The sequence below is a fragment of the Falco peregrinus genome, chromosome 1 (assembly GCF_023634155.1).
Source record: "Falco peregrinus isolate bFalPer1 chromosome 1, bFalPer1.pri, whole genome shotgun sequence".
In the NCBI taxonomy this organism is placed as follows: domain Eukaryota; kingdom Metazoa; phylum Chordata; class Aves; order Falconiformes; family Falconidae; genus Falco; species Falco peregrinus.
The window spans coordinates 75772661-75798348 of NC_073721.1; the positions used below are offsets into that span (position 1 = coordinate 75772661).

The following is a 25688-nucleotide window of genomic DNA, read 5'->3' on the forward strand; positions in this document are numbered from 1 at the left end:
TGGCAAAGACTGGTTGACAAAAGTTTTGAGGGAAAAGATTCAAATTAAAAGATTAAAAAGAGGAATGACATTGTTTTAGAAGATGAATGTCTTATAAGACACAATTCTTTATTATGATATTTAAATGTTGTATAAAGATATCCTTAAATTTCTTGGGAATTGCCTGTTTTGTATACCTTTGATAAGTGTCTCTGTCCTTTAGGTGAGGCATGCTGGTGGACAATACACCCTGCTTCTAAACAAAGGTCAGAAGGAGAAAAAGTTCGAATAGGTGATGATCTTATCCTGGTCAGTGTGTCCTCTGAAAGATACCTGGTAGGTTTGTTTTAGTAAGTGGACGCATGGTGGGAAAATACAAAGTACTATGGGGAGTGAGGGAAAACGGTTGGGATTCATATGAATTCAATCTTTCCTAATCTGGGAAATAATGCACTTTTTTCCCCTCAGTGAAAGGCTCCTGCCACCTAGAACCAGACTGTTTCCATGCCTTTATCCTGAGGTGTACTTCAGCATTCTTCATCTTGGGAAGTTTTTATTTATGTAACTGTGGAAGATTTCTAAGCTGCAGCTGGAGTCTGCTGATTAGATCTAGAAAAAAAGTACATTGTAAAAGCTAGTGACTACTAATTTTTAAAGAATATTTGTATACTTGTGTTTTTTTGAGTAATTAATATACTAAATATTTTTCAGTGCATAAATTTCACTGTTTCCTCTTACTGTCATCATATTTCAGCATCTCTCAATGTCAAATGGAAGTATTCAGGTGGATGCCTCCTTTATGCAGACACTCTGGAACGTACATCCTACATGCTCAGGAAGCAATATTACAGAAGGTTTGTAATTTTATTTATTTGGAAATGTATATACTTTAGATTACTTTGTATTGTTTTTCATAAAGAGTGAAAATGAAAAAAAAAAACCTCACCCTTAAAGCATGAAACAAAATAGCTGAATGAAAATAAAGAAAATGAGCACAGGAGAGAATAATAATGGAAGGGAAAACAGGGAAATGCAGATATATCAACTGGTTTAACTGAGAGAAAGCTAAGTGCTGTAACTTTAGAGTAGCAAATCATAAAAAACTTCATGAGAAATGAAAACTGATAGAGCAACAAATAAGTTTGTTGTCTTCAGTTTAATTTTGGGGAGTAGGAGCTGCAGAATAAAGCCAGTAAACAAATTTTGTATAGGATTTTCAATCACCCTGTAACAGAAATAACAGAAGAGAGACAAAGGTACATGCAAAATGGAAAGCAAGTTTCTCATAGTTCCTATTTCAGTCTCTTAGTTGTTTTCTTTAAGGCTATGTGCCCAATATCCTTTCTGGATCTCACAGCCATGCTCCCTTACTGTGTCTCTGTAATAGTCCATGAAAATGAGCTCTCTAAATGCATCCTCTTAATCATCCTAAATCTCACACCACAGGGTTAGGATTTCTTTCTAGGTACTTGACTGCACTTTGCAACCATGTTTGAGAAACGTCACCTTATTCCATTTGAGAAATATCTTGTTCTGTAATGAAAGGCTCATCCACTCAATATTGCTCCTTATTTCAGCGCCATACTCTGTCATTAACACTGTCATCACAGACATTGTACTTCACCTTTGCTGTTCTCTATTCAAAGTATCAGCCCTCCACATTCATGAATGATAAATTTTCTTTAAATCAGGATCATTTTGTACCACTTGGCCCTAAAACTAATCACTTATGATGTAATAATATACAGGATCATAGGAAAAAAAATGGAACTCTAAGGGACCTGAAAGAGATATTGAATTTCCCTGGGATCAGCTATGCTGAGTCTTGATAGAAGTAGACTACCCTAACGCTAGAGACTAGTAGTCACTAGACTTATCTGAACTACGTTTGGGTCCTCCTAATCCCAAGTGATTTAGATCAGCATCCCACAGTGTTTCTGTGCACTGGCCCATAAGAAGCTTATCTGAGTGTGTGTAGGTTTTCATTTTAAGAGCATACGGAATATGGATTTTCCTTGTTATACTTATTGCTTCTGCAAGAAGCAAGCACAAAAGCCATCCTATAGTAAAATTAAAACCTCGTAACAGATGACAAACATAATGAGCTACGCAGAGACATCATGGAAGGTCAGTAGTATATTTTAGATTTCTGTAACAGCAGGGATTTGACAGCTAAATTTCCTAAATACTTCCAGAATCACAGAGTGGATGATGTTGGAAGGGACCTGGTCCAATCACCTGCTCAAGCAGGGCCACCTAGAACAGGTTGCCAAGGCCTATGTCAAGACAGATTTTTAATATCTCCAAGGATGGAGACTCCACAGCTTCTCTGGGCAACCTGTGCCAGTGCTCAGGCACCCTCACTGTGAAAAAGTGTTTCCTGATATTCAGACAGACCATCCTGTATGTCAGTTTGTGCCCATTGCCTCTGTTCCTGACACTGGGCACCACTAAGGGGACCCTTACTTCATACTCTTTAACACTGATAAGATTCTGCCAGAGCCTTCTCTTCTCTAGGTCAAGCAGTCCCAGCTCTCTCAGCTTTTCCTCATGTAAGATGCACCAGTCTCTTAATCATCTTAGTAACCCTTTGCTGTAGTTGGAACCCTAGTACTGTGTAGCTCAGAATTGGACACATAATCCAAAATTCTGTAATTAAAAGAAAAAAATAAAAGTAAAAAGAAAAGGATAAAGTGGGGCAAGCAGAGAAGTAGGTTTTATGTGTGTCAGTTTTTTCCCAGCTACTTAGGCTTAGGTTTATCTGTATATATGCTTTTCAGAATGGTTTATATGAGGGATGATCATATGTCAAAGGACTTAAAAGCCTAGCACAAGTTGAATGGACAAGCTGAGAAAGTGGGATTTCCCAAGTCTAAAATTAGTCTGGAAGTCAGACAACATTCTTTTTGTGACGTATGAAGTGTTTTTGACAGAACATAAATACCAGAAAAGTATTTTTTTTTTTGCATTCCCTCTTTCCTTTGACCTTTGTGTTACATGGCAACAGGATAATTGCCAGTTACTGTTTTCCTTATTTACAAATTTATATTTAATTGGCTGCACAGTATGAAAGTTTCCTTCTACCTTTCCTCCCCTATGTGTGTGTGTTCTTTTAAAAGGAATTAAGTTCACTTACAAGGTCAGAACAGTTTGGACTGAGGGTATGATGAATCATTCTACTCCTACACCATTTTTCCTTGTCTTTTTTTTTTTCCTGTGAGGCAAAGTGCCTGGTTTTGACCTGTAGTCTTTGTGTTAAATGGGTTGGAAAGTTAGCTTCCATTAAACTTAATCTGCAGAACCGCTAAGTGTTTTTCTGTCCTCTGTCTCCTGCTGTTGCTGTGTAGTTTTGATTTTGACACAAATTATAAATGTCAGAACAAACTGATGAATTCACCAAATCATTTTGTATTGAGAACATTTCAATTGCATTAAGAGGGAGGAAACTCTGGTATTATATATTTGATTTGGCTTTTACCTAAAACATTCAGTTTTCAAAACAGTAATTGTTGCAGAAGTTTTTGTTTTCCTTTTCTGCCCCAGAATCCTAGTTTGGTTTTTAAATGTTAAGAGATTGGTTTCTTTTTGTCTTCATTTTCAGAAAAAAAATATTCTTAACTGAAAAAGACCCTAAAAAATAATATGTTGTCATACTAAATTTGTTCTTCTTGTTTAATTTCAGTTAGTGAAAATTTTGGAAAGTAGATTTCACCTAGGTCTTTTGAATTTTTAATATTATTTTTGAGAGTGTCATTTCATATTGTTTATGTTTAAGCTAATGAGTAGGTGTGCTATTCTACAGGATATCTTCTTGGTGGGCATGTAGTACGTTTTTTCCATGGCCATGATGAGTGCTTAACAATTCCATCTACAGATCAGAGTGATTCACAGCATAAGTAAGTTGTGGTGCATTTTTATATATTTTTGTTTATACTTAAGACCATTAGTAATTTAGATTGATCTCTTGAGAATTGTATGGATTACATATTTATATGACTGCAAAAGTTTCTCAGCTACTTTGAAGGCAAAGTATTTTTATCAAGTCCTTAGAGAGAATAGCTTAATGGAAATAGCCTAACTTACCAGGGATGCTTGGATTGTGTATAGTGCTCTCTCTAATAAGCAGGAAACTTCTGTCCATTCAATTCCATCTATGTAGCTGGGGAGAAGTGAGTCCTACACAGTTTAAAGAGGAGTGAGTGATAAATAATATGTAGCACAAATAAACATAAGAGAATGACCTTCTGAATCTTTTCTGTAGGAAAGTACTTTATGAAACTGGAGGAGCTGGTGTTCGAGCAAGGTCTTTGTGGAGAGTAGAACCCCTTCGAATAAGGTACTGATATTTTTTGAACCTTTTTGTTAGCAACTCTTGTTATGTTAAAATCAATTCCATTGTTGCAGACCATGGGTAATATATTTGTCCTGCTATATGATGTACGTTAATAAGTTAATTATCAAAAATATAATCTACCATAGTATAATCATATGGGGGATGACAGTATTTTAAGACTTTTTTTGGTCTATGTTCCATATCAAAAGCAGTGTTCTATGAGATATGTCTGCTTGAGACATTGCTTCTGTCCAAAAGTAAAATGCTTTCCTAGCTTTCACTATGAATTTTAGAAGCATGAGTGGAAATCAGAACAGTACTATCCTTCATGATTTTGTGGTGATTAACTAGGTGTTTAGATATCTTAATTTGTGGCAAGTGAAATTTCAATACATGCTGTAAAGGTTTTTACGTTTTAACTTTGATGGCCTTCTGAACAGTATGTTTGTTTTACTCTTGATGTGTTTGTGATTACAAATGAAATGCTCTCATAACTATCAGAGATGTAGTTCTTTGGAACGTTGAGTCCTCGCTTAGTTTTAATTCTTTTGTTTAAGCAGTCAATTTACACTTTAGTATTTTATAGAAACGTGTAGGATTTTTTTATGGATGCTGTATGTAACACCGTAATAAAACTGAAATCAAAAGCAAAAAGGATTACATGTAGCACATTATATTTTCTGAACATCCTTAAATCCCGAAATAGAAATATTTGCTTACTTCCTAAATTATTTTTTGATGTCTCATGTGTTCAGCTGGAGTGGAAGTCACATCAGATGGGGACAACCTTTCCGTCTTCGACATATTACAACAGGAAAGTACTTGGCTCTGAATGAAGATGAAGGACTTGCAATGTTGGAAAGAGAAAAGTCGGACACAACATCTACTGCCTTTTGTTTTAGAGCATCAAAGGTAAATAACATCAGTACAAATTTGTCTTAAATGTGAAGCACTCAAATACTAGATCTGAGTTGGTTCAATGACTTCATAAGCTATTTGTGATTTCTAAACTGAAGCAATTGATAGGGATTATGCTTTTAAATACAAAGGTAAATAACCTGTGTCAAGAGTAACAAAGGTTTCTTTGAGGAAAAATACAGATTTTATGAACAAATTTTAGGGTAGACTAAACTGTTAACAGGTTAAAAAAACAAGATTGAAAACTAATACTATGTGAGATACACTGCATTACCATGAATGCTTTAATCATTATAGAAACATTTTAGTTGGACAGAATCTCATTAGGATTTTATTTGTTCCAGCTCTGTTTGTTACAATTGAATTCAATTGAGTTCAGTTCAGTTGAGCAAAATTTTGCCCTTCCTATTCTTTGTGCTGTGTGTTCATAGGTGAACTGCAAGGAAACTGTAGTCAGCAATTTCTAAACCATAAGTTTTCAAGCTGTGCTCTTTAGTGAGATGCTAATGGCATGTTACTAGCCTTTTCATAATTTCCAGCTGAGAAAAAAAAGTACCAGTGACAGAGAATGAGAAAAGATTATGGAGACAGGCAAAATCAACGATTTTTTCTGGAAAAGTGAAAGGTTTTCACACCAAAGATGATGAAAAGTTTTTATGTGCTTTCATGATATTACTTATAGATAGTTGTCATAGCTGGTAAAATACAGTTTTTTTTTAAGTATGAGAAGTTACATGTTCCATGTAATTCTGAACTCTGTATGGTCCCTGAAGGGCAGTGAAAATGAATCTTTAAAACTAGATATAGGGTCTTGACAGATGCCAGACTTCTGTTAGTATAATAAAGCAAATTTCAGCATGTTTAAAGTAGCAATGTTTATTTTATTAGTGTGACTGTATACAGTATGCTGAGAATTTTTATTTTAACCAACCAAAATAATTAAAAAACTATAAGGAAATATTCTTAGATTGCTAGATGCTCACCAAATAGTTTCTGGTTCTTTCTTCAGTGTAAAGGCTATGCAGTGTAGATCGTATGTATGATATTGTGCAGGGGCATTTATTACAGCTGTAATTTTTTCCTGTTTTTGGTAAACCGTGGCACACTGGTAAGGATGGTAAGTATGCCAGGAATGCCGCAGTTACTGGTTTAAAATTGTGATCCAGTTCCTATAATGTACTCACTGCCTAATTGGACATCAACTGTCCTGTAATTTCTTGATATTTTAATCTATGAATAGAAATGTATAAATTTTTAGTATATAAATTTTATGTTTATGTTTGCATACTCATAAATATTTTGTTACATTGAATAAACGTACCCTATTGTCTTACTCTTTTTGTTGAGGTGTGCCTCAATGGCACATTACTGAATTTTGTTACAATCCCCCAAATGATTAAGGTGAAGTACAGTAGTAAATAATTATGCAAAAGTCAATAATGGCTGTGTAATGCATTTATCCCTTCTTTTGCGTTTGTACATACTGTGGTTGTTAATGTATATTTTTATATGACATACAAGTTCAGTGTCTCATCATCCTAGGATTTGTACTGTCCTATATAGAAAAGAATATTTTTATCTCACAATAGGTTATAAATTTGCTTTTGCCTGTGCCAAGATTAAGAATAGTTGTTTATTGTCTGGGCAGGTGAGAGCTGCACTGGCCCATGGGTAGAGACATTAGTGTTTCCAAAGGTGAGGGGAACAAGCAGTGATAACTCTTCATGAAGAAAGAAAGGTGAGGTTTTTGGAAGTGAATAAACCCCAGAGATTGATCTGGACTGTAATAAGGAAAGGACTCTTAAAGCCAAGTGCTGATCGCATACAGATTGAGGGGAAAAAGAACTGTAGAACTAATAGACATATTAGATATATGCAAGTGTGATTATCTTAATTTCTGCACATATATGTATTTGTAAACCTTTTTTTTCTCTTGTTCATTTTCTCAATGAAGAAATATTTTCATTTGCCTGGACATTATTGTGGCATGAATTAAGGGAAATTTCAAGGAAACAGTCTGATACCTTCCTATCCAGCTGTGTACAGATCCTTAAAAATAGGGTGCTGGAATACCTGGCTGTTTATGGCCTCCATTCCTTTAGAATCACAGAATAATTCTGATTGGAAAGGACCTTGGGAAGTCCAGTCCAGCCTTTACATTGCTGTGGAGTATCCAAAAGGAAATAAAACATTTCTCCATTGAGGTATTCTTTCCAGTTTGAAGCCAGCAAAAGGGATTTTGTGGAAACAAGAGATTATCTTTGCCAGTAAACAGAGCTATGTGGAGTATACCAAATCCCCGAGGCTTCCCAGAAGCCTGTAACACATGACTTCAAGTCTTATTTTTCCAATAGTTGTTACAGAGACCCTCTTGTTGGGAAAGCACACCTTCATCCTCAGTATTGTTACATACCACCTCAGCAGTCTTGTATGTTCCTTCCTTTCCAGAACCTGTGATTGCATTCATAATGTATTTACTTTCACTGTTCTGGTGTCTTTTCCTAGGTGACACTGGAAATCAAAACAGATATTTAAAAATATAAAATTCAAATTAGAGTTTTCCTTAATATGTCCTTACATAAATAAGAATAGAAGGGAGCTTTTGAAAAAGTGAACAAAAATGCTAAAGAACATTATGGTACTGATATCAATGAAAACAGCATAAGCAATAATATGTATTTACTGCAAAATACTGCAAACTAAGCTTATAAGCATCAAAAATAGGTGGAAAACCCCCAAAGTTGTGCCTTTTGTTGAGCTTAATATGAGGCTTACTTTTAACAAAGTTTTTAAATGTCATCCTTTATATTTTAAGGCAACAGTTCTGTAATGCCTTGTGACCACAGAGACCGCAGTTTCCCTACAGCAGATGGAATCCTGTTTTGAAATGGGATGTTCTCATTCCAGCACAGTACTTGGCTCAGTATACTCTGCTGAGCAGAACCTTGAATCTGCTTATGAATTTCTTGGAGAATAAACAAAGTGAAGAGCAAGAGCATATTTAAAAATATTTGTTTATTTAAAAATTGTTGTAGCCCAGAATTAGTATATGAGATTTTATTTTCATAATGATATATACAATTGACAATGAAGAAGTTGTTGATGTAGTCTGAATAGGTAACATTCTGACACATTCAAAAGTCACAGATGACTCATGCAGAGGGATTTGATATAGTTTTAATACTACTGCCAGCATGTAGCTATCTTAGGGGCTCAACGTGGCATTAGGATGTCGTAATAGTTTAGTAGTAATCATACAGTTTAATTCTTTTTTGAAATAAGATGATAGGTATTACAAAGTCCTTTACCTACAATTATCTCTAAAAGTTCAAGTATTTATTTGTAAGTTCATATTTTACAATTATTGTTTCCCAGTAGGCACTGCATTTCAAATACAGTATTAAGCAATATTTTCTACTTATTTTACATGGCAGGAGAAAGTAGAAGGTAGAATTAAAATAACTCCTTTTTTTTTTTTCTTGCCTGCTGGGGTGCAGAAATGTATACAGCAAAGTGTACAGAGTACAGTAAGCCCACTAGCAAGATAGGTAAGCTCAATGTATCAGTCCTCTGGTCTTATATTTGTAGACCTTTTATCTTTTTCTTTTGTTAAATTAGGGTAGCTACGGCAGTACTTTTAATGCATTAATAGTGTGCAACACCAAAAGATACAATTTTAATTACCTCACATAGGTTAGATTTAATAAGAGTACAGCAATTAAGTTGTCTTACCATTCTTAGATATCTTAAGAGCTTTACATACCCCTAAGAGGTTTTTTCTCTACTATGCTTTTTCAAGATGACTTGTCAAGATGAAAAATCATTGTAAAGACAGTTGGGTTTATTTGTCCTGTTTACATTGCCATTCCTTACCTTCCCTCTATCACGTAGGAATCTATGACTCTGAATTCTCTCATTTTCTAAATCTTGCCCTTCTATTATATTAAATATCTTGTGAAAATTGGTTTTTTTGACAGATTTGCCCCAAGTTCCTTTGTTCATTCCTTTTTTTTAAATTATTTTTTGTTACTGTTATTTTTTTTTTCTTTGCCATCTTCCAGACTCATGATGTGATTTGTTTTCTTTGACTTGATTCATTCATGACCTGAGGGTGTTAAACTAAGAATATGTTGTGAACAGAGGATTTTGAAGGAGAAAGTGTTTGGATAGTTTGCTGCTAACATATGTACGAATATCTAGATAAGAGATTTCTGCCCCTCCCTTGCCCTGATAATCTTTATCTGACTATACTTTTCAGCTGTTAGAAAGTACACCCTCTCTTTGCACACTGCTATCAAATGACTTGGCTGAAATCCTAGAGAAACTGGACAGAGCACAAAGTGCAAAACTTCACGAAGAGGAATTTATGCTGTATTGCTTAAAGTGAGAACAGCCTTCAGTCCCCCAAAATCATTCTAAGGCTTTATTTCTGCAACTTGAAAATTCTTGGTTTTTCTTTACATTTAGTGTTGTTAAAAAGGATGTTTCACACTTTTTTTTTCCTCAAAAATAGTAACCTAATTTGTATAACTTGTTACCACATTATGATTTCTTTCATTGAAATATTCATTGATGCTTGATTCTTGATGCAGACATAATAACTGAGAAAAATTTTTTATTCTTCAGGTTCCTCTGTAAAACAAAATAATTGCTGACAGTTAATGCAATGGTGCTGTTTTACTGTATTTTTCATTTAATAGCCTCACTGTAAATGTGTATTGAAAGAGTTCATCTTTATCTGTACAGGATAGTGCAGTCCACATCAATATGATGTGACATGATTTCCCTAGTCTTGATATTGTAATGTTATCCCCAAGGAATGCCTTGTAATTTCATTCTGCTTCATCTTGACATTATAATGCTATCTGTTTCAACTAAAATTATTGTTGAAATGTGACAGCTAAATTCCATATAAATGAAAATAGATTAGCATAGTTAAAACAGATCTCCTCTTTACTCCACAGATGTTGAACATTCAGTAAACTGAAATGAAATAAGAAAACCTGATATGCATATAATGATTTAAACTGCATATCAATGTTTAATGTATTTTTTTTACTTAGCAACAAATGAACAAATATCTACGCTGAAGTCCATCAACACTTGAAATCATACAAAAATGATATAATTGAATTAGTGTAATCACACACATGCACATGCATCCATAATTTGCTATTACAGAATTCATTGCATAATTCTGTTCTTATTCCTGAATTCAATTTTGAAAGGGAAACTATTTTATTTTAAAGAAAAAAATACTGGCTTTTGTGCTGGAGACTTAAAATCCTCTGGTTATGAATGAAGGCTAAAGGAGAAAAAGGTTGGGCTTAAAAATTGTACTGGGTGTTCGAGCCAAGCATCGAGCAATGCCTTTAAAATAAATTTGAAAGGATCCAATTCCTCTTACAAAGAGGATAAATAGAAAATTAAAATTAATGTAAACAACCCCTTAGAAATGTAAAAGTAAAATAAATGTAAAAGCCAAATTGTACTTGTTTTAAAAATTAGTATTTTCTTCTTTGCTGGTTGTTGCAATACAGAAGCATTATTCCAAGTAAAGTTTTGAACTGTATATACTATTTATAAGCAAAAAATTCTCTAGCATGAAAGTATTTTAAGTAAACTTCAAAATATGTTTCTGTTTTCTTTTTTGTACTTAAGATAAAATTTGAAAATTTTAGTAATTTTGAGTTCTCCATACTTTAATAAACTGAACCTTCAATTACATCAGTGACTCAACTACTGATTAGGTTAGGTTGAATATTTAAGACTTTTTTTGTTATATATCTTTACATGGTAATGCATTTTGCTTGTTTTTTCTGAAATCATGCTTCACATTTAAAATTATTTTTAATCAGAATCTGACTATTTAATTGGATAGAACAGAAATTATGTGAAATGAAATTTAGCTGCATCTTAACAACATAAGTAGCATAAACATTGTTCAGTGTTAGAATGTGTTTCAATACAGAATGCAATGGTTTATCCTGATCTAGTACAGAGGTTAAATGACAGCTTTTATTTTATCTTCTTAGGAGCTAAAAGAAAAGCAGGATTCCAGTCTTAAACGTGACATTGACGGAATGGGAGTCCCAGAAATAAAGTATGGTGATTCAATCTGTTTTGTCCAACATGTGGCCAGTGCCTTATGGCTGACTTACAAGGCACAAGATGCTAAATCAGCACGTTTAGGTCCCTTGAAAAGAAAGGTAATGTTTGAGGGTTTTTTTAAATACTTGTAAAATGAATGTTAGTTGCATAACAGTTTTTGTCTGTCCTGTTTTTTACCATTCTACCAATGTGGCAATTGTGAGTTCAATTGGTTTGTGCTGTTTCATTGAAAATTATGTGAATGATTCATTCTAAAAATGGTAACAACTGTGGATATTAACATAACTATTTAACTGAAGAAAAATTTTGCCACTACAAAATGTATTTAGCTGTTTTTCTTGCCTGAAGAAAATAATAATTTGGGCTCAGTTTTTATTTTTGGCACTTCAGTAAAATATGGAAATACCTGATCTGAATGGTCAAATCACTTTTTTAAAAATCTAAATTTAAATGTTTAAGGGTATAAACTTGTAAGTTATCTTACATCACTGGTGTTTTAGATTTTTGTAATTGAGTGTATTGTATGAAATGGCAATTAAATTTGTTACTTAAGAAGGCCCTAAGAACTTCTCAAGTTTCATAAGGGATATTAACAAAAAAATTCCGGTCAAAATGTTAGATGTAATTGTGGTGCGGCATGAAGATCTTTCGGCCTTTTGATTATAGGGTACGAGTATATTCTTCATTAGGGGCATATGACCTGTTATCTTTTCAAATTATGTTTATATTTCATTCAGAATTAAGGGGTTTAGCACTAGATTCGCATAACTGCATCATTACCAAATAATTCTTTGATTTTGTATTTATAGATTTTTTTACAGCTTGAATCTATCATTAGAACAAAAAAAAAGGAAAAAATGTGTACCCAACCCCTTCACTTCTCAGCAACCTGGCTGGTCAGAGGAATTCTTCTTTGTATGCTAGTCATTCAGTATTTTCTTGATAAGGGTTTTAATCACACAATGATGGCCTCTTCCTTTCCCATGCCAGCATTGGCTATGGGACTCTGTTTACTCAGAGGGTCCAGTTTTACTTCTTGAAGAGTCAATATGCAGATTCTTCCTCTGTATTCAATGAAGAATTTTGCAATAGCTTCCTGTGAAAAGTAGGTTGTTTTTTTTCCGAGTCTTTTGTTCAGCTGCAAGGGACTAAAGGAACTTCCATGACTGCCTGTCGGATTTATTCTCCTTTCAAACTGTATCATTCATGTTCAAAGAGTCCAGATCTGTTGTTGCCCCCTTAACCTGGGGAATTCTCTCCTGTTAAGTGCCTTCAAACAAACCCAAACATTCTCACTTCCTGTAATTGATATTCCTGTGGAGGCAAGAAACACGTCCTCTGCAAAATGCAGTATTAGACTATAGTTTTGTAAGCAAGTTTAGATATATACATCCCTTTAAATTTCATATCAAATTTATTTTGTAAAGTGAAAGTGAATTTATAGCTTTATATGCATCCTCCACCATCATTTTCTCAGGAGACTTTTCCCTTTTAGTCACTGTAATCCTTCTTGAGCACTTTTTGTAACATGCTTCAGTAGCTCTAGGAGGATTGAGAAATAGCTTATGTTTGCAAGAGGCAAAGGGTGGTTTTTTCACATCACCTAGCTTTTATCACTGATAGTTGCTGCAAACCTGTAGAAAGGAGGAGACAGCTATGGAATTAGTTCCGTTAAAAAATTCTAAATGCCAAGTAAAAATTTCCATTGTTTGGCTGTGGTGTAGTTTCTAGTATCTAGTTATCATGCTGTCTTTGCAAGACACAAAACACAAAAAGGCATAATTTATGAGGCTTCTGTTGCATGATTTCTGCCAGAATTTTTATCTGTTGTATCTCTCTCTGATATCTTGGTAAGCAAGAGTTCAAGACTTTGCCAGGTAGTGATGGTGTTTACATCAAAATTCTATTCAGCATCCCTGCACCATCCCACATGAATGATGGATGCCTGTCTTTTCAGTTTGAGAGCTTGCTTCTTTGCCAGCTATGCCAGCTATGAACTGCAGAGTTCCAGAATGCTAGAGCTCAGTGAAACGTATACTACATGTGGATTCACGTTCTGGGAACCATTGCTCAGGGTGTTCATCAAAACCAACGCTCTGCTGTACCTCAACATGCAAGGCAGTGCCAAATTCCCCTTTATACACAGGGAAGTGGTTTATCTGAGGAGCTGGAGTAGGCAGTGCTGGATGCTTCTGGCCATGATCTGCTTAGTGGAGTTCTAAATAGCACTTTCTGTTGTTGAGTGGTTTTGGATGATTTTAGTTGAGGTTTTGAGGTGAGGTTTTTTTGGTCAGAGAAAACAGGGAAGATTAGATCCTTCTAAAAGACTTCTCTCTTCCCTCATCTTTTCCATACTTAGGGAGAAGAGTGCATATCTACCTCACAGAGGTGAAGGTGCAATTACGTTGCAAGGAATGGCAGCATTAATATCCTATTTATCAATTTTTTTTATTTCCTGTAGCATTCCTGTAGCTCCAAAATCTGGAGCTACACGCAGTGACCTGAGGAAATATTATCTGATCGTCAAATGTTTTCTTACTAGTTTTGTGACGGGAAGAACAGTTCTTTAGTTATTGTTTGGTTAAGAGACCCCAGGACTCTTCTTTATGGAAGCAGTGATATTTAAGCTAACAGTCACCCACAACAGTGTGACTCTACATAAAGAAGTACTTGAACAAAGAGGAATGACCAATATCTAAACCAGTCTGCTTTAAGATAATATTATCAATATTCTCATTCAAAAATGTCTTTCTAGTTTTCTTCAACACCTTTCCATGGATTCTGGGGTCCAGATAAACTCATAAGGTGATGTTTGACTTTTCTAAAAACACTTCCTCAGCACTCTGGAACAGAGTGCATGTGTACTTTGGAGCCTGCCAAATATAAAAACCCATCACTTTCCGGTGTAACTATATACCAGTTATGTACAAAAAGGTGTTAGTAAATAACCTTCCCATTTGTGGCAGTAACCCCTTGTATAACATTATTAGTTTCTTTGTTAATTCTGAAGGCACTGAATAGTTACCCAGCTAACTGGAAAGTTAGGGAGCAAATTTTTACTATCTCAGAGCTAAAAAATTACATTTTTCAGTGGAGCATTTGGTAAGTTACTCTTGAGCAAAGAAGCAGGATAACTGGCATTTAATTCTTATACAAGTGCTGGAGGATTTTACTATCTCAAACTGATCAAGACTTGTTTTTGTTGTACCCAAAAATTATGCTTGCTTTTTGAGAAATTGGGTATTTACTTAAAGGGGAAAATTAAAAATCTACCAAGGGATCTCTGTTATTGCTTGAAGTTCATATGATGTTCACATCTTTTTCTGTTAATAATCCAACATAATGTGTAAAAAATAGTTAAATGAGTCAGAATTTACTCACAAACGTTGTTACCCCTGTAGCTGCATTGTCATTTTTTTGTTTTGTAACTCATCCTGATACTTGTCAGTAGTCTTTTCACGTGTGAGTGTGTAGTAAATGATACTTAAGAAAGTGAATATCCTCCTTCCCTGACAGCCAGAATACAGAAAGAATGACATTTTTTGTTTCAGTTGGAAAATATTTGATAAGTGTATATGTTTCATGAACTGCAGGAGAATAAAGGTACATTAAAATGTCTTCTTTAAATAACTTTTGTGTGAGACTGAAAAATTTGTAATTAATTAGTAAACAGGTGTTCAGATAATGATTAACAAATAGTAGCTCAGTATATGCAATTACTGTTTTCAATGCAATAATGAAACAAGTTACAAAATATTGAAAAGCACAAAGGCTTTTAAAGTAATCATTGTGATATTTACATTACTGACTTTCAATAGGTTATATTACACCAAGAAGGCCATATGGATGATGGTCTGACCATACAAAGATGTCAGCATGAGGAATCCCAGGCTGCTCGGATCATTCGCAATACTACAAGCTTATTCAGCCAGTTTATAAGGTAGTTGTTACCGTCTTACATACAATCATTTTTTGTTTGCTTGATTTTTGAACTGTTCTGAAATGAGAAGAATTTCTCTAACAGAATCCTTATTCCCTGCTTTCTAGTATTTGTATTTAGAAGCTATTAGCAATATATTTTTACTGACTTCATTTTGTAATTTTGGTAAGTAATGCTATTAAAAGATGAAGTAATGCTATAAATAGATGAAATAAAAAGGTTATTTATGTGAAATCTAGTACCTTGAAGCCAGAAGCAAATTGGATTATAATCCAGGTTGAAGAAAATATGCTAAATGATCTTAGTGTAACTCCATTAGTAACTATTCTACAGTAGCTAGAACTTCATTATATTCATAAAAGGATTCTTATTTTTCTATTTTTCTTGGTAGACCAAATATTATACCTAACTCTATTCAAGTTTCAGACTGACTGAAAGGAATATTGATGCCTAAGACTGTTCAGATCAAAGCTACGATGGGAAACCATAGTAGCCCCGTCCATGCAAATAAACAGTAGAAGGAAGTAAAAAGATGTCTGGGAGGAGAATAGAAATTTATTGCCTTCAAAATCTGGGCTGAAACATTTTGCCTGTACCTTTTAATCACCCATCCTGTTGATCCTCCTACTTCTGTCTTACCCCTCTGATCATATCTGGAAGATTTAAAGATCAGAGGAGAGGCAGATTTTTCTGGTGAACTGTGTGCTGTGTAACAGATTATATGCAGTCACAATTATTGTAGAAGGCTAACTGTCAGCTGAGAAGGCAAAAGGAATAACTTCTTAACCTCTCTCTCGGTTAAATTTTATGTGAGATTCCTAAATCTCCTGTTTAAACCAACATATTTATTTGCAGTGGAATGGGTTTATGGGTATTCAGTAACATCATATCAGCAGAGACACAGTGACTATGTCTGATTTTAAGTAATAATTCAAGTTGTGATTCTAAGATTTTAGAATAGAATCAATAGAATTACCTTCTGAGTAGTATTTATCTTCCGAATCTTTGTTGTACTAGAGGGCAACACAGTTAGCAATTATATCTCTGTAAGAATTATCCACTAACTGTATAATAGAACTCAAAAACTGATGTGGAAACAGTGATGGCTATATCCACAGATCCAGACACCAAAGCCCTTGGACACCTGGGCATTGTGAAGCATCTAATATATGAGTACCCTTAGCATGGAGTCAGTACTACAAAAGCTAGTAGAAAAACTCAGGGAATTTAAACAATTTAATATGACACCAGATTTGCTCTGTCATAATCTTGATTTATGGAGACAGTTATCTAGAGAGCTGTACTTGTTAAGTACTTGCCTAATATCCTTGCTACACGTGTCAACACAATACCTTTCTTTTAATGGAAAAATAGTCTAGGGCAATAGCAGAACAAATGTGTTGGACATGAATATAATTTAAAGCGGTTTATCTGAATTTGTGTGTTGATGACTGAAGAGCCTTTGCATCCTCAGGACATGTTGAATCTTAATGAACCATTGACAAAATGAGCATGAAAAGATACCATAATTATCACATTTCATCCCTAGTTTTCTTTTGTGGAATCATGCCTGTATGTAAACAATGTTTTATGGAATAGATTTTCTGAATTAAAAATCGGCTTGCTTTCATCATATTAGTGCACTCACTCCAGCTTAAATTTTTCCTGTCATCTTGAAGTATATGTTGTGCTTAAAAAGGCTTAATTTACTGCATTATCATCTGGCTTGTCAATTTGTACAAAACTGTTCAGAATGTTTTCTGTCACTTACTGGTGTAGCTTAATTTTGACAGACCTTAGTTACTAATAAGTTTGAGACTACACAGAAATAGTTGGAAACGGATTGTTCTGATGAGGGCTTTAGTATTCAGATAGTGAAGAAAAGTATGAAAACTGTCTTACATATGTGGTTGTACTTGACTTTTTGGATAATACCTTAACTAAAATATTTTAAAGTATAATTTTATTATACTATTTCTTTTGTTACTTTTGTTCCCTTTCCCTCATTCTTTAGAGTAAATTGTTCATGACAGTTATCTTGCATTACTAAACTTACATGTTAATAGCTCTTTAACAAGCAGCAAGACAAAGATCTTCAGTTCAGTGAAAGTTCCATGTTTCCTTCACTATAGCTCTTCCATACAATATGTTTTTGTCTGAAGGTTTTTAGGGTAAAATATAATCCTGGGTCAATGCATATTCATTTATAATTGCTGAGATCAATGTGTAAGTACACAATTAGATTGGTAAGAATGAATGTAGTACTGAAGAAACTATTTTTCATAGTGCTTGGCAGAAGTTTTAATTATGATGATAAAGTGGTCATCCTCATATTAATGCCTAATAGATGAAAAAATGAAGAAAAATGAGTTTAGAATTAATTTATTTCCACAGAAACCACCATATGAGACTGTGTTTAAAACATTACTTCTTCAATATCACAAGGGAATCAGAATGGTTTGGATTGGAAGGGGCCTTAAAGATCATCCAGTTCCAAGGTTGCTCAAAGCTCCATCCAGCCTGGCTTTGAACAGTTCAGGGATGGGACATCTACAGCTTCTCTGGGCAACTTGTGCCAGTGCCTCACCACCCTCACAGTGAAGAATTTCTTTCTTACATCTAATGTAAAGCTACCCGCAGTTTAAAGCCATTCCCCCTTGTCCCATCGCTACATGCCCTTTTAAAACGTCCCTCTCCAGCTTTCTTGTAGGCCTTTTTAGGTGCTGGAAGGCTGCTCTAAGGTCTCACCAGAGCCTTCTCTTCTCCAGGCTGAACAACCCCTTGTATTTCTTGCGCTGAGGATAGAAAAAACAGAGCCACCTCTGCCAGCAGTCGGCTACTCATAGATTATACTATGTTTATAAAAGTGAGTCAGACCTGGAAAAATTAGGTTGTCACCCAAGATTGAGCAAATGCTGGAACAGGAAAGAGACACTATTTTACTGACAACTGAGATTCCTTGAAATATTTTGTATTTTTAAATCCCACCCTTCTTTATTTCCTATATAAAGTTGATACAGAAGACCTAATTAATGGTTAGGATTCCTGATATTTTTGTGGCCTTTGCCTTGAAGTCTGAGGGTGTACAGCCTCAATAATTACTACTGTTTTAGTCCATCTGCACATTATGGCTATATCATTAACAGGATTTAAAGTATCTAAACAAAATCATTTACTGTAAGAAAGGACTTTGGTACATCTTTCATCTCAGTTTCAACTTTTTGCTGACTTACAGTTTCTTCTGATCATTTTTTAAGTGTTTTTAATCACTCTCCCTCTTTACATCAGCACAGAAAGGGGAACATGATTCCACTTCAGGAAGCCCTGACATCTGGACTTCCAAACAATATGTTTGAATGATTTACAATTCACATTAGCTGTTGCTCATATACATATATCATATGTATAGCACAACTTGATTTAGATACCAACAGAAAATAGGCTGCTACGTAATACTGTAAATTTCAGTGGAGAAAATTTATAATGCTGCCAGACTTTCTTGTTGTTTTCTGTAGTGGAAACAACAGAACACTGTCACCCACTGCCCTGCCTATTGAGGAGATGGCTCAGACTCTGCAAGACCTTATTATTTACTTCCAGCTTCCTGAAGAAGACTTGGAACATGAAGATAAGCAAAGCAAGCTTCGGTCACTCAAAAACAGACAAAATCTATTCAAAGAGGAGGTACAGAGAGAGGAATTGTTGCACTACTTAAATTTTAGGTGTATTGTGTCACAAACATTGAGAACATAAATATTGGCATATAGATGCATGCATATGATTTATAATGTAAAGTTCTGTACCTGATATATATGGATATAGATATAGGCTGTAATGCCACATGATAAATTGCTCTTAGGTATTTTTCACTTCCACACTTAATCACAGGCCACAAGCTCTTTCTTACAAAATTCAGTCCTAATACTTCTCAGCATCTTTAAACAGACGTCATTTTTTAAAAGAAATTATTCTTTTTTTAAAGAAACAAATCTGTTTTCTCTCTATGAAGTTATACATTCTGGATACCCCAAATGAATAATAAAACTTGGGATCAATGTTAATGTTATTTCTGACATCTTTCCTGTCACCAGGGTGTGAAACAGCACCTTTTTATCTCTAGAAACTGGAAGAATGCTAGTTTTAGAGAAGGATATGTATTACATGACTGTAGAATTGTTCTTTTCTGAAAATGGAATTATTACACTTCTGTATAAATAGGAAATATATTTCACTATGTTTTTAGACAAGTTTGGACTGCTTACAGGTTTTCAATACCATTTTAGTCTCCAATCAAACTGAAGATAAGCATCTATTCCGGTCTTTGAACTTGTTTGTTTTACAGATATTATTGGATAGTAAAATTTCCACCTTTTTTTATTCAACAGAAGCTCATTTGTATATAAATTTAAAGTGTGGGGCTTTTTTCTATGCAAGGAAGATTTTATGTAAAAAAAGAGTATTAACAAAAATTATAAATGCCTTTATTGTCAGCTTTGTTTATTCCTTATGTTTTATATACTTAATGAGTAAGAAACAGTGGAGAATCGTTCTCTTAAATGGATGCTTCTGATACAGAAAAATACATATTCAAATCTAGTAAGCATAATAGTTTGGGTTTTTTTTATTCAAAGATGTTGCAACTTTTGAATGTGTACAAGAAATAATCTTTTAAAAGGAAAACAACAAATGCTTTTTCATGTAGAGTTTGCTTTCCTCTCTGTCTTATGCATTTAGGGAATGCTGGCACTAGTTTTGAATTGCATTGATCGCTTGAATGACTACAACAGTGCAGCTCATTTTGCAGGAATTGCAAGAGAAGAACTTGGCTCAGCGTGGAAAGAAATTTTGAATCTCCTTTATAAATTATTAGGTAAGTTCTTCAATGATCTACTTATGTAAAAATACAGGATGTGTATTCTTTATATTCTGCTTGCTGCTTCATCACCAAAGAATACTTTGTGTGTTATTCATTCTATCATGTAAATTACATGATTTCTTCAATATACTTACTGATATTTATTATAGAGGATAGTGTACGGAGCAACGAAGCAGCAGAAAAAGAAATCTCAGCTAGGAAAAAGACTGGTGCAGCATGCCAAATGCATTTTTTATTATTATTTAAATGTACCTGTGGTATGCAAATAGGTGTGAATTATTATTTTAAAAATTAAAAAACTAGAAAACAGTCTTTATATATGAAGTTGAAGAGAAGCCCAAAAGCAATAGTCAGAACTTGTAGGTCTACTGAATCCATGTTTGTAATTTGAGACTTAGAGTTAAATGTTAATAAAAATAATATATAAAACAGAAATTAATTTTTTTTTTTCAATTTCAGTGCAATGCTTTCTAGATCAAACTGCTTCTGCATTGTAAGGCCAAAATATGTATATGTGTATTTCTTTAAGTCACTAATATGTTGCCTGAGTTCTGTAATTCCTTTTATAGGAGAACCTCGTCTTCTGGTGGAGTTAAAATACATTCTACTTCCATAACAAAGAAAGTTAGTCCCAAACCATAGTAAAATACGCAAGTCATGAGTTAGGACAAGTATAAAACCAATGAGGGGGAGTGCTTTGAAGCATGATGTTATTCACATATCAAAGACAGGCAGGTATTTCCAGTGAAGCCTTCTCATTCCTTTAAAAAGTAATGAGATACCGTTGCCTGTATTTTACCACAATCTTATGAGTTTAAACAAAAGTAGGATGAAAGAAACTTCTTCAGTGCTATGTAGACTTTCTCAGATTTTGTCATGATTTTCTTCTGCAGGTATATCTTGAATGCAATTATTGTGATATAATAAATATTAAGTTAATACTTCATAATAAAAAATCCTTGGCAATTGTATAAAAAAGGCTGCTTGTTTGTTTTTCTATGGTCAGTAATAACTTCAAGAAGGAAAAAAAGCAGTATGGCTTGAAATGCTTGAATGCTGATTAAATTTCAAAGTGTGGTCAAATAACATTGTGTTCTGCACTGCTGAAGACTAAAAACTATCCAATCTATAACATGTTTTAATCAGAGATCAAGAAAAAGCACATAAGTAAAGATTAATAAAGAGCAGTACACCCAGCCTGCACTTGAGCTTAAACTTCTGCATATGATCCTCCCACTCATTGGTAGGATCAGATAGAAAAAGAGGCATTATAGCCTCTTGATCATGGCAGTGCTTGACATTTGCATCAAACAAGTGATAGATAATTTCTAATTAAATTTAACAATAAAATAAAACATAAATAAAACCTATTTTCTGCTGAAATTCTTGATTATCCATTAGACCCCTGTCAACTTCAAAAACTACATGCCCTTTAGAAATTGTCCGTTGCTGATACTCAAATTAATGAAAATCTTAATTCTTTATTACTGTAACATATATGTATTTAGGATTTGTTTATTTATTATGTTGGGAAGTTGTTATAAAAACTGTATTAAAATATGTATGATTAACATTGGTGACTTAAAACAGAAATCTCCTAATACAAAATTATACCTTCTGGGTTTTTTTCCAGCTGCTCTCATTCGTGGCAACAGAAATAATTGTACCCAGTTTTCCAGTAACCTTGATTGGCTAATAAGTAAATTGGACAGATTAGAATCTTCCTCAGGTGAGACTCACTTTCATAAATGTAGATTAGCTATCAATACACTACACACAGCTGTCTCAAATTATAAATGTCAGAGCAGTTTTCCTTGAAAACAGCATGAATTAGAAAACAAATACACTGTTTGGGTTTTTTGTGTGGTTTTTTTTTTTTTAATTGAGCAAAGTATTACATTTAAACAAACATTTTTTTGGCATTTTTTGTTTCCATACACTTGGTATGTGCAATACCAGGTCCAATGAATGTTGAATGTGACTTCAGTGAATTAATGGATTTGGTCAAACAGTATCAAGACTGCTGTCCGATTGCTGTTGAGTAACACCAGAGTTATTTGTGGGCACAAGTACAAATAACATGTGTGTGTGTATATATACTTTTTTTTCATTATGGTATGTTCAACACTCCCTGCCAAAACCTTTATATCTCTCTCCCTGAAAAGGAGCTAAACTTGCATTTTTCTCAAATGGTTTTAAAATTGTGGCCATTTTCAAAAGCAAATAGAAATTAACAGCTTAGTAATGCATTTATGTATAGTGTAGTTCAAATCATAGTCGTATCAATACTCTTTAAAAGTGTTCTCATTCTCTTTTTATACTGGAAAAAAGATTGCATCTCTAAAATATTTTGTTATTCACTGAGCTTTTAGATTGTGTTCAGTTGTGCAGGTGATTTAATGACAGCATTATTTCTGTGGCCTTCATACAGGTATTTTGGAAGTGTTGCACTGCATCTTGATTGAAAGCCCAGAAGCTTTAAATTTAATAGCTGAGGAGCATATCAAATCCATTATTTCATTGTTGGATAAACATGGACGCAATTACAAGGTATGTTTTGGAAATCTAAGGATATATTGATAATCTTACAGTAATTTTGAAAGAAAAACGGAGAAATGCCTACATGGAAATATGGGATTCTAGTGCCTTTTAATGAATAAAATAACCTTGAAGTACATCTGCAAAATTACTTTGTTGAGATAAAAGAAGTGTGACATATAGTTGCTTTTCAGTTTCAAATACAGAAAATATGTATGAAAAGCAAATAGTTTAAAAATATTGATAACCAGTCAGAACTTTGGTTTTGTTGAGAAAATGAAGCATTCTGATGATAGTAAGCATATGGACAGAGTAGCTTGCTTGTGATGCAAGGCTCTGCAGAAGCAGTGAACTACCATTGTTGTATCCACAGAAAGAAAGAATTAAATTCTTCAAAGTTATTCCTAACTTGAGTTATTATTATTATCAGTAGCAGAAAAGAGCAAAGTAAAATGAGAAGTCAGAAAAATAATCCAAATATCTGAAAACACAGGTGTTCAGAAGAAAGAAAAAAACCCTGAGTTATACCAGAAGAAGTAATGGTGGAAATTAATTTAGACATCAATGTGCAATTTATTATGACAGAAGAAGGTGAAAACAGTTTCTGGCTGCGATCAGGATGACATCACAACACAGAGGAGAATATAGTTTTATGTGTGATTTTCTGATGTGAGTTTCCTTACTCAATTAAAATTTTATTTGAAAGACTGATAACCTGGAGGAAGATCAAAGAAAGTTTTAATAAGCTGAAATTACTGATTTACAGAAGGTAATATGGACAACCTAAACAACTGCAGTTATGGAGAAGGAAAGAAGTATTTTTAAGCATGGTTAAGGAGTATGAGCTGATAAAAGCAGGCATAAGAAAAAAGTTGAAATTACAGTTGTAAGTTTAGTTTACTATTTTTAGCTGCTAGCAAGATTATTGTGGTGGTTACCTGCAAAGAGAGATTTTCAGCCAGGGCATCTTAATCTCACCTCATAGTGAGAATTTAAAGCAGTAAAGGAAAGTATTTATTGTATACAGGAGAAGAATTAGACTGTGTAACAGCTTTATGGATTTCCATTTGTAATGTTTTTGACTAAATATCAGTAATTAATGAAATAATGTGAAGTAATGAATTTATTTGATGCTCTGGAAACAGTATGCCTTGTTCTCCCACTAAATTAAAAATTCTGTTGTGGTTTAGGAAATGAGAAACAGTAATATTAGTAATGAAAATTGTCCTGGAAATTATGATTTGAATGATTTTTTTTAAAAAATGAAAAACATTGTGTCAGAAATATGGTCAGTGAGTACACAGAGATTATGTAAACAGTTTATATGTAAATCCTGAGTTACTGTTAATCGTTAATCATTAATGTTATTAAGACACTTTACAGCTGAGTACTGGTCAGAGTTTCTGTGGTTATTTAAGTTACTACCTCTATTCTTCTGCTGTGTTTTCTGCCCAGTAACAGAGGTGGTGGAAAGCAAAATGCATGGGGTGGAATACAGCAAAGTTCACAGTATATTAAACTGCTGTTGAGGGTGGGTTTGTGCTAATCCATTAGGCAGAGAACTTGGTGGCTAAAATAGATGTTCCGTTCTGCTGCTCCTTGCATTGTACAACAGTTTCTAAAATGTTAATCAACTGTGAAGATGGTTCTTTGTTTTGGACATGGTGTGTAAGAGTCTACGCCATTTGGGCTCATTGCTCAATGATTGCTTGTCAAAGCTCCAGTGCATCTTTAAGCTTTTATGTTTTTTTGCAAAAGTGTGCAGCTTTGTCCCTCAGCATTAAACAACACTATGTTACTGTGGTCTCTCTTCCAAAATCTTTTGCTCCGGTAATCCATGGGAGAATTATGTCAATCTCTTTCACTTTTCAGACCGTTACAAAAAAAAAAAAAAAAAAAAAGGCAAGCTGAAATTTTAGAATAAAATCTTCCTGAAACTCTCTTTCACTTTATAATGAGTTCTTGTTTTTCATTTAAAAAATAAATGGATTACTTCTTATATTGAAAACATGCTTTCAGAACAGATTCATAAGCAGTCTGAGAATTACAGCTGAGAATTGTCCACTAATTTTGTTCAGAATGGTATTTGAGCTGCAGTAATTTCTCAAATAATTTTATTTTACATTTCAGATTTTTATTAAGATTTAATGTAAAAAAATTTAAAGAGTTGCCATATAGCTGTTGTAGCTTTGCTTTTTTCTAATCAAAATGAGAATAAGATCTCAAAGGAAGATTTTTTGGATGCATTTTGCAAACCCAGTGTTCTGAACTTGTGTTCCATGTTTGATACCCTCTATCAGTAGTACAGACTACACGTGGTCCATATATGTGAAAAGTATTTGGAAAACAGTAATCGTAATGTTTATTACATTCCTTCCTTTAGGTCTATTCTGAATGTAATTTAAGCTAACAACTGAATAATAGTATATGCAGCTGCCTTTACCCAAATTTCTTCTGATTTTTTTTTTCTTTTTTAAGGTACTCGATGTGCTTTGCTCTCTCTGTGTCTGTAACGGAGTTGCAGTTCGTGCCAATCAAAATTTGATCTGTGACAATCTACTGCCTAGAAGAGACTTACTCTTGCAAACACGTTTGATTAATGATGTGACAAGGTATAGTGACATGTGTTATTGATATATTAGAAGAAATGGAACTTGCATGTCTTTAATAATTGATTGGTGAGAGTACTGTAACCTAAGAGATGTTCCACAGCTTTCAATATTGAAACACACACTTTAGGAAGTGTTTCTGTGTTAAATTCTGGAAAACCCATTTTTGTTAACAATACAGCATTTGTAATAGAAACTGTGCAGAAACAGAAATTACTAATTAATAGTAAGATCTGTTCTGAAATGAAAAGGTGGAAGTTGCTTGTTCCTCATTCAAAACAGAGCATGGCTTTCCCTAATAATTATTATGGAGTATGTAAAACATACTGGGAAGTACTTGTGTGTTTTAAGAGGGATTTGACTTCCTGGAAGCCTCACTCCTGT

At 33.9% G+C, this 25688-nt stretch overlaps 1 protein-coding gene across 1 annotated transcript in view; it reads left to right on the plus strand.

Annotated features, from left to right (window-relative positions):
* The window catches only part of RYR3 (ryanodine receptor 3), a 233209-nt gene that overhangs the window by 62296 nt on the left and 145225 nt on the right, over positions 1 to 25688 (plus strand). Inside the window, exons 7-18 of the mRNA XM_055811431.1 lie at positions 203 to 315; positions 734 to 833; positions 3782 to 3875; positions 4241 to 4315; positions 5068 to 5224; positions 11266 to 11439; positions 15160 to 15281; positions 18797 to 18965; positions 20016 to 20151; positions 21791 to 21886; positions 22589 to 22707; positions 25174 to 25307. Of these exons, the coding sequence (XP_055667406.1) occupies positions 203 to 315; positions 734 to 833; positions 3782 to 3875; positions 4241 to 4315; positions 5068 to 5224; positions 11266 to 11439; positions 15160 to 15281; positions 18797 to 18965; positions 20016 to 20151; positions 21791 to 21886; positions 22589 to 22707; positions 25174 to 25307 (1489 nt within the window). The remainder of the gene's footprint in view (positions 1 to 202; positions 316 to 733; positions 834 to 3781; positions 3876 to 4240; positions 4316 to 5067; positions 5225 to 11265; positions 11440 to 15159; positions 15282 to 18796; positions 18966 to 20015; positions 20152 to 21790; positions 21887 to 22588; positions 22708 to 25173; positions 25308 to 25688) is intronic.